Source organism: Mobula birostris, chromosome 3, assembly GCF_030028105.1.
Source record: "Mobula birostris isolate sMobBir1 chromosome 3, sMobBir1.hap1, whole genome shotgun sequence".
NCBI classification, from domain to species: domain Eukaryota; kingdom Metazoa; phylum Chordata; class Chondrichthyes; order Myliobatiformes; family Myliobatidae; genus Mobula; species Mobula birostris.
This window is the reverse complement of record NC_092372.1, coordinates 45,120,819-45,131,006: the sequence shown is the minus strand read 5'-3', so window position 1 is coordinate 45,131,006 and position 10,188 is coordinate 45,120,819. Positions and strand designations below refer to the sequence as shown.

Below are 10,188 nucleotides of genomic sequence, written 5' to 3'. Positions count from 1 at the left end.
TGAAGGTGAGAGGGGGATAGGTTCAAATGGGATGTGAGGGGTAGATTCTTTACTCAGAGTGGTGGATGCCAGGAATGTGCTGCCTAGTATGGGCAAATATATTCAAGGCTTTTAAGAGACGTTCAGACAGGCCTGTGAATATGAGGAAGATTGAAGGAGGTAGGAGGGATTCGTTTTTGGGTTTTTCATTTACTTGTTAGCTGATTTGGCACAACATTGTGGGTCGAAGGACCCGTTCCTGTGCTTTACTGTTCTGTGTACCTGGAAAACCGGCGGTAACTAGGGAAACTCGCAGGCCACAGGGATTAGATGCAACCCCATGCATACAGAACTGAAGAGCAAAATCAACTCGAGTCACGGGGGCCGAGGTGCGTTAGTTCTTAATATTCGCACTAGATGGCGCTCTTCCACTGAGCTAGGTGCTTGTTTAAACTTAACAAACCTATACAGTAATACACAGCCGGGGTTTCATCTACTTTGTTGATTCCTAGCAAATTACTCCCAATTCCCTCGTTGTCTCATTCCCCTTAAACTCATTCTCTATCACATTCCCCTTATCATCCCCTCTTTGATTCGTTTACCAATTATCTACAATTTACATTAGCTCGTTCAATTTCTGGGGGGTTGCGGGAGGAAACCCACGTGATAATAGAAGGCGAACACGTAAACTCCAGACAGACCACCTTTGAGTCCGGGTCTTGTAGATGTGAGGCACATTACCCTGTGCAACTTATGGTGTTGCAGATCTGTGCTGTTGGAGCCTAGGACCTTGCTGGAGGATCAGCTGCTCATAAAATTTTCCGTGTTTGGGGTGTGCAATTTGTTTTTTCTCGGTTCATCCCAAACTGCTGTGCGAATTTAAATCTGCCTTAAAACAGTTCACGGACTACTCGGGGGTCGAGATTTTTATTCAAGACACCCTGCCGCTTTCCACATGTATTATAGTGACTGCATTACATGGTTCAGTTTGTCATTTACCCCCCGGGTGGACCAACGTGCATTGACCTGACGAATTGCAGCCAAAGCGGCGCAGCGGCTGTGCTTCTGGGGCGGGTCGACGGGTGTCGCTCTCCACAATAGCTTCAATTAGTGAGGCCGGGCAGCGTTTCCACCTGCCGTTAGTTGTCTGGTGACACTTGGCTAACTGTGGTGTTTCCGTGCAGCAGACGCAATTTCGCTGCTACGCTGGTGAAAAATTATAACTGCAGTACTGTCACAGTGTGAAAGGGGTATTCACAAACCCTATCTATCAATTTTTTTCTAATTTTAACACGTATACCTTATACAAAAGAAAACTCCACAAAACAATGCTGTGTATATTTATCCAACATTGATCATTCTAAATGAATATCAATCGAGATTTTAATGAGCTTTGCTGGATTTTGCTTTGTCTCTCCCTTTACAGAGATTCTACCAGAGGTTAATTAATTGGGCAAAACGAAGACAGAGAAAGTCAGCATCACATGCAAAAGCGCAATGCATTGATCTAGCTGGTAATGAATGGATTTATAGGAAAACCAATAAATTATTTAGGCTTCAATTGTTTTTATTTTGTAAAACTGCAGTCTATTTGGCATCTGTTTTTAAACATGCGCACAATATATCGCTACAAAATAAGCGGTTAAGGAAACATGCGTGGTTTGTACTCGACACTCATTTGTTTTCAAACGTGCACACGTTGCAAATTCAGTAGCTCAGGAGGTGCTTTGTATCTCAAACTGCATTGCTTTAAAGCGTGATCGCAATTTATTGTCTAATAAACGGCCACGGAAAAATATGCCGCCGCCAAAGAACAATTTGAACAGATGGATTTATGGAATGGAAGATTATCAGAAGATAAAATAACTGATATTTTATATGAATCTTTGATTAACAATGCATAAAAATACTCGCCTAAATACTGGAAAATAGCTCAAGCAAAAGATAAATAAAGAGAAACGTTAACTGCCTAACCTGATATATGAATATATATGCGATTAGATTTTTTTTAACCACAGACAGTTTTTCGTGGAAAATGCAACAACTCCACGTTTTTAACTACAAATGTATGACATATTTGCATAGCAGTATCACAATAAAAACGGATATAAGCAAATTCATCGGCAATAGATGCATTTAATATGCTGCAATCTAAAGTGCTCACGTTTGTAAAACTTATCTTTGAAGTAATTGTTTGCTATGAATGTTGATAATTTCCCTCATTTGATCCATTCAGGTTTCGGAGTAACCCGCAGCGTGAGCGCTGTGAAATGATTGACATTTTCGTGTACCAATCGACAATTCAGCAGCCTTGTGACGTCGCGGAAGGGCGAGGGTATAAAAGGCAGTGTGGCTGTGTATTTCAGTTCAGTCTGAGTCGGGCTGAGGGTGTTCTGTGATTGTAGCAATGGATTTACTGAGGACTATCACTTACCAGCAAAACACAAAGATGTGCGACCAGCCACTCGGCAGATCCGCGGATCACTGCTTCAACAAAAGACAGGAAGATTTGACATGCACCAGTACGGAGTTGTCCCGGATTATAACTGATCCTGCTACTGGCAAATGTTACTGTAGAGGCAAAGTGCTGGGAAAGGTAAATACAAATCTGCATTTGGAGCGAATGATAGAGAGCGGCGGCAGACGCGCTGGCTTTGCACCTGTGTTACATCATCTGGTTCCGACAGCAAATGCATCCTTACAAAGTTTGAAATGTATAAAAGTTGTTGAATCTGGATTACGTCGTCTCCGTAGAATAAGAAGCTATAACAAAATCTCAGTAGGTGTAGTGAGGAGAAGAATTAGCCTTCCAGATCTATTCCCTTTCGTAGAGTTGTTGACTTTAATTACCTGCATAATTTCCAATGTTGCAAATGACCCCGTAGTTTTTGATAGTCATTAGGTTCGAATAGCCCAGCCTGTTTCTTTTAAATATTAAAAGACAATACTTGAAAGTTACGATTTTCTAACTTGAACATAATGCAAATTGTTTTCTTGTTCAGGGAGGTTTTGCCAAGTGCTACGAGATGACAGACCTGACCACGAACATCGTCTATGCTGCAAAAATCATCCCACACACTAGAGTAGCCAAACCCCATCAGAGAGAAAAGGTGGGTAGCTTTATGCTTAAGTAAAATCGGGCGCTTCAGCCGCTTTATTCGGATGTAGATCCGTGCTCGCTGAACGATACAGGCTTCTTCAGTTGCACAAATCATTTTTTTAAGCAAAATCAGTAATGTGGAAATGCCAGTTTCTGATGGTTTTCGTTCTTTTTCAAAACTCAGATTGATCGCGAAATTGAGCTGCACCGAACGCTTCACCACAAGCATATCGTTCACTTTTACCATCACTTTGAAGATAAAGAAAACATTTACATCCTATTGGAACACTGCAGCCGAAGAGTAAGCATTTGCTCATTTTCTCTGTCCCCAAAAAAATCTTGAGCAATTTCTACGTGTTTTTAAAGGGAGCGAATAATTAATTTTACCTTTTTTAATAAATAATCTAGTCGATGGCTCACGTGCTAAAAGCTCGGAAAGTGCTGACAGAACCAGAAGTACGATACTACCTCCGACAGATAGTCTCAGGGCTAAAGTGTCTACATGAACAAGGAATTCTACACAGAGACCTCAAGCTAGGTATGTGTTTTTTTTTCCAGCATGTTTCTTATAACTGCATGGGTAGAGATAAATTGTAGAGGAAAAATTAATTATCAATTGGAAAAACTAATTTTAATAATCTTTTAATTGCAGGTAACTTTTTCATCAATGAGTCCATGGAACTGAAAATAGGAGATTTTGGGTTAGCAGCAAAGCTGGAACCTGTGGAGCAGAGAAGCAGGTAAAGGATTAGGCTGCAGCTTACATTTTAATGGCTTACAATATGGCAAAACACCAGTAATAACCTCCAGCATTTTATTCTGTAGAACTATCTGCGGCACACCAAATTACTTGTCTCCTGAAGTTCTCAACAAACAAGGACATGGCTGTGAATCTGATATTTGGGCATTGGGCTGTGTAATGTAAGTATCCCACGTGAATGTCTTGCATTTGAAATAATTGTTTTTTTTGTATTAAATAAGTTGCCTACCTCATGCAAGTCAGAGCTTTCTATGCTCAGTCACATGTGTTACTTAAATGACTTTCTGCTCCAGAAAGTTTGAAGGTGCCTTGTGAAAGTTATTATTTGTATAATGTCAGGGTTTTTTTGCAGTTCCCAAGAAAAGCACTAATGCTTGAATTTATTCTTTGCAGGTATACAATGCTGTTGGGGCGGCCCCCATTTGAAACGACTAACCTAAAAGAAACTTACAGATGTATTAAGGAAGCTAGATACACAATGCCGTCATCATTGTCGATATCTGCGAGACAGTTGATAGCCAGTATGCTAGCAAAAAATCCAGAAGATCGACCCAGTCTAGATGACATATTGCATTATGATTTCCTTACTCAGGTTGGTGATGCACAGATTCTTGGTTTAAATCATATTTTTACTTTTCTGTAAACCCAATGAACTTCAAACAGCCAGAAATCTAAAATTTGACCTTGTACTGCAGGGGTTTACGCCCGAGAGACTGTCAGAATCCTGCTGTCATTATGCGCCAGACTTTCACCTGTCCAGTCCTGCCAAGAACTTTTTCAAGAAGGCAGCTGCAGCCCTGTTTGGTGGGAAGAAGGATAAGGCCAAGTTCTTGGATAATCACAGTAAGTGTATAGTGACTAAATGTTATTGATTAATTGTAGTAAATCAGCTAAAATGTAATAGGGGTGACTACAATTTGTCTATTGATAATCTCCACCCAAGATTGGGAAGTATTTGAGTAATTAGAAGAAATTAACTTTTAACCTGGCTCAATAAGTGCTTTTTTTTAACAGACAAACTGGGAAAAGATGACGTGGATGATATTTACAAGCTGAAGAGTGACTTAAAGAAGATGTCTTTAAGTAAGCAACTGAACAGAAGTCGGTCAGATGAGGTAGGTTTATTTATAAATTTTTAACAATACTGTGTAAACTTTACATTGAGCTTTGCTAAGTATCCTTGAGATCTAGGACTCTGCTGAAATGTGCCTTTTATTTCTGTCAGGAGTCAAAATTGACTGGCAAGCCACCAGTTACCCACATTAAACCTGAGAGCCCCTTGCCAATGAAGGATAATGAACAGCAAATCAGAGATTCAATAAGGATGATAGTAAGAGGAACATTGGGAAGCTGCAGTAGCAGCAGTGAATGTAAGTACAAGAATTAAATAAAGTCTTAATGAAATACTCTTTTAAATACAAATCTGAACAATTCAATACAATAATTCACTATCTGCAAATTGCTATAATATCTTGTTTGTATTTCAGCACTCGAAGACAGTACCATGGGAAGTGTGGCTGACACAGTTACAAGAGTATTAAAGGGCTGCTTGGAAAATATGCCAGAAGGTGAGCCCTACTGCAATCACTTTACACCATTGTGGTGGTGAAAATCTGAGCATTGACATTTTGCTGGCCTTAACACTTTACTAACCATCTGATTTATTTCTCAGGAGACAACTTTCCAAAAGAGCAGTTGAGCTTCTCCTTCCAATGGGTCACCAAATGGGTGGATTATTCTAATAAGTATGGCTTTGGGTATCAGTTGTCTGATCGCACAGTTGGCGTCCTCTTCAATAATGGAACCCACATGAGCTTGTTGGCAGATAAAAAGTAAGTTGTCTAATGATTTGATTATGTTTGGTAAGCAACTGGCTTGGAAAACTGAGTTATTAACCTATGGCATGTCTTCCCATAGAACAATCCACTACTATGCAGAGCTGGGCCAATGTTCTGTCTTCTCAACAGTTGATATCCCTGAGAAGTTTGTTAGTCAGATGACTATTCTGAAATATTTTGCACACTACATGGAAGAAAATCTAATGGAGGTAAGAATCTTAACAGATTCATTTTGTGCTTCTAAAGCTGCAAATACCATTTTGCTTGCTGTCTTGTACTCTTATTTTGGCTGTGACCCTTCTCACAAATAAACTCTGATTTTTCTACTTAGGGTGGCGATCTGCCTAGTTCTGTGGATGCCCAGAAATCTAGATTGTGTCTCCTTCAGTGGCTGAAGTCAGACCGTGCACTGATGATGCTCTTTAGTGATGGCACATTCCAGGTAAGAATCAAATATTTTATTCCCATCACTTAGCTAAATGTAGAATGCCCGGCGCAGTTGAATTTCCCTATCTATAAAGAAATTGGAGGCAAATGTTTGTCAACCAAAGGCTTATTGGCTAATATTGCAATTTGTAGAAAAATCTCTCTAAAATATAGACTAAATTTGGAAAGACACAACAATTCTAATAATTTGTACTGCTGTTATGAATTTCAATTATTAAAGATGGTTATGAAAAATTACCATGAGTGACGGTTGTTATTTCATTGCAGGTGAATTTTTATCATGATCATACAAAAATTATTATTTGCAACCACAATGAGGAATACCTACTTACTTACATCAATGAAGATAGGGTTTCTGCTACATTCAAGCTATCAACACTGCTGATGTCTGGATGTTCACAAGAACTTCGTACCAGAATGGAGTATGCATTGAATATGGTGCAACAAAGATTTAATTAAAGCTTGAACTGAGCAACCTGGCGATGCCTTCCTTCAGTTTTGGAAGGGCTTCAGGCTGGCCGTCTGCCAGATGGTACGAAGGACCTGAACTTTGGCGTGCTGGGCTGGTACCAGACAGGTGCATTTTACAATCCTGCTTCATTGGACTGACATTCAATGGACGACTACCTGAAATGTGGCAGTGGCCTGAGGAACTTCAGTATTTTTTTGCATTGAGGACAATGCAGTGCAACAGTGTTGCAGCAGAGAAAGGTCATGAGTTGAGACTTGGAGCAAGAGGAAAGTGTGTGGCAAGTGAGGCTGAGAAAGTATTAAAGTAATTGGGATTTGCAAGTTGTAAAGAGACCTTTTTTTAACCACAGCTTGTGCTGTTGAGTGCAACCAGACTTGAGTGCTTGGAAGAGAACTGACAATCCAAACACCTGTTGTACCACATCTTGTGGCTGGACAATTCATTCCATAATTTATTCTGCACTGAATATTTATTATTTATTGAAGTATCACTGATTCACACTTCTGAAATGTTGAAATGCTGAGTAAGATATGATAAATATGAATAAAGGTTCTTAAATTCATTGTGAATGAAATTGTCTGTTTTTGAACTTTATTTTGCACTTAAGATTATTATTTATAGGTAGCTTGCATTGCTTTACATATGCCTTGAACTGACAATGGGATTATGAAAAGGGATTTTCACTAGATAACTTGTTGAATGAACTCCTGTTCTAAAACTTTCCGTGAACGAAGGGCAATGTTTTAACTTGTGTAAAAAGGTGCAGAATTGAGCAATGATCAAAGTTTCAAGGCAGTTGCTGCACAGTGCTTTCAGTTGTCCTTATCTCCATTTGCTCATTTTGTTAATCTTGAATAATTAATACTGTTGGCAATATAATCCTGTTGCATGGCAAAGTAGAATTTCCCAGATGAACAAAAACTAATTATCTATGTAATAACAAATCAATTCCTGAGTTGGGGATTGTTGGTTTGTTAGCGCACTATTTATCTCGAAAGTTGAATCAGTATCTTGTTGTGCCCACCTACAAAAGCAGTGCTTTGCTAGGTTTTTCAGATATGTATGATTTCCTGCATAGAAACATGAAACTAAATGCTCAATTGCAATTAGCTGAACTAATCTTCAAATGTACTATTCCCCTCTGGTTTTCTGTGCTATTCACTTTCTGCTTGTGTGCTATGGTCATTAGGAACATCAAACTGAGCTGAGAATGTACAAGAATTTATCCTGGATCCTAAGCCTGAAATTCTCACATGGTTAAGCAGCTGCCCCTTAGTGGAGCTTGCCATTTCTGATAAAGTAAACCAACTTGAGAGGGCTCCCATTGTAATTTTAGTTGGGGAGCCTGTTGCTAATGGAATTGTTTCCATTAACTTTGGTTAAAGTCAGCTGCGTGGTTAGTGTAGTTTCAACTTTTTAAAAATGTGAGGCTGTGAAACACAATTGTTAGAATGCAGCAGGCTTCAGATAGTAGGCTGTGGTAAGTCAAGTGATTAAACATAAATTGAAGGATTTCCATTACCTAACCTTGAATGGTGTTGCAAATAGTTGCACTTGCTGTGCATCTGCAATATAAAAGGAAAGTGATAAATGATGTAAGCCAATGATTTGCCACCAGAATGGGTCTTAAGGTGCTTTAACAAAATAAGCACATTTTTTCAGCAGTTCCTCAAAAGCTTTTACTGCAAGAAAGCGTGAGGTAAAGTCTTTGAGATGGAAGAAAATCACAGGCTTTAAAGGAGTGGATTAAACAGATTTGATCAGTGTCCAGCAAATTTCACAGATGAGTTTACTGACATACACACAAGTCCAATAGAAAAACCTGCAGCAGCATCAGAGGTATATGACATCATAAGTGACATTCACAAGAAATACAATTATACAGCATGTTTACAAGAAATCGGAAAGAATGAAGTCCAGACCAGTTCAGTGCAGTGGACAATTTGTGTAAGGTTTGAGGTAAGAAAAGATAGTGTAGGTAAAGGTTTCTCAGACAAGAGTGAAGAACATGATGTGCCTTTTGGCAGTTTGTAAAACGTGCAAAGTAATTTTAAGTAAAAGACTGGAGACAAAGATTTGATTGAAATGGATTGAGATAGCATCTTAATACAAGAGAAATTTTCTTAACTAATGACTTGGCCTGTTACAATTAAATTTAGTCATAGAACTAGCTCTGAGGGCAATAAGATGTATAAAGCTGATAGGCAGAATCTTTTTCCATGTGGTGCTATCAAAAATGAGATGGGTTTAAGATGAGGGAAAGCTGAGTGCTTGATATCAGAAATTTGCTGCCAGAGAAGGGTGTGGTATCAGATGCAAGATTTAGGCAGGTACTCAAATAGTCAAAGTATAGATGGATGGACTTAATGTGGGGAAGTGGTATTAATATAGATGGATGAAAAAATTGGCAAGGACTTGTGCTCTTCAGATTCAGCATCACAATTAGGTATATTAACACTGACATAAGACTATAAGATACAGGAGCAGAAGTAGAACATTTGGCCCATTGAGTCTGCTCTGCCATTCAATTACTTGTTGAGAAATTTGTTGCTTTGCAGTGGAAGTACAATGCATAACTTAAGAATTATAAGTTGGCCACATTATTAAAAGTGGCCACTGAGTGTGTCTGTCTATATATAAACAATCAAAAGATTGTATTACGGACATCGTGAGCAGAACGTATGTGCCAAAGAAGCACTGGTAATTTATCAACAAATTGATTGGTGTAATTGACTTTGGCTTTTCTATGTTCTTTCTGTAGTGATTTCTGTCAGCAGGTGTATTATCTACTACCATATCACTTCCTGCTTTGGTTCCATCATCAAACCTGATTATTACTGAAACCAGTTAGCTTTGCACTGCCTGTATACTTAAATTCTGTATGGAATCCAACATAAAATGTTTATAATTCAAAGTAGAAGCAAAAGGTCCCCACAATATTCCCTGGTCACTTTGATTGTATTTGTCCTATATCTTACCATTATTCCCAGTGATTTAAGCATCCATTTTGCCGAGGAATTTCCAAAGGTCTCTGTGCATAAGTCGTAAGGTTTGCCCACTTGCTCCACCTGTAATACTTTTCAGAAAAGTTAAGTAGACTAGGCACATATGATCTTGTTTTGAAGCATGTTGGCAGCTATTCTTAAGGCTTTTGTAGTGCAGGGGACCTTTAGGTTTATGCCTGATCAACTTCCTGTCAGATCATCGGCAGGTGGTAATAGTGGGCTCCCTCACCTCCACCCCTCTGACTCTCAACACTGGAGCCCCTCAGGGCTGTGTACTAAGTACCCTCCCTTACTCTCTGTATACCCATGACTGTGTCACCACCCACAGCTCTAATCTTCTAATTAAATTTGCTGATGACACTACATTGATTGACCTTATCTCAAACAATAACGAGGAGGCCTACAGGGAAGAAGTCATCTCTCTGACACAGTGGTATCAAGAAAACAACCTCTCCCTCAATGTCGCAAAAACAAAGGAGCTGTTTGTGGATTACAGGAGGAATGGAGACAGGCTAACCCCTACTGACATCAATAGATCTGGGGTTGAGAGGGTAAACAGCTATAAGTTCCTTGACATCCACATCACC

The 10,188-nt window shown here is 39.2% G+C and overlaps 1 protein-coding gene across 1 annotated transcript; it reads left to right on the top strand.

Annotated features, from left to right (window-relative positions):
* Positions 1-2,335: 2,335 nt before the first annotated feature.
* On the top strand, positions 2,336-7,158 carry plk2b (polo-like kinase 2b (Drosophila)). The gene is made up of 15 exons (XM_072252555.1): positions 2,336-2,575; positions 2,982-3,089; positions 3,264-3,380; positions 3,488-3,617; positions 3,732-3,819; positions 3,905-4,000; positions 4,233-4,431; positions 4,535-4,682; positions 4,854-4,954; positions 5,065-5,209; positions 5,327-5,407; positions 5,512-5,671; positions 5,757-5,886; positions 6,009-6,119; positions 6,392-7,158. Exons 1-15 carry the CDS (start codon positions 2,387-2,389, stop codon positions 6,581-6,583), a joined length of 1,995 nt encoding a protein of 664 aa, XP_072108656.1. The 5' UTR covers positions 2,336-2,386; the 3' UTR covers positions 6,584-7,158.
* The last annotated feature ends 3,030 nt before the right edge of the window (positions 7,159-10,188 follow it).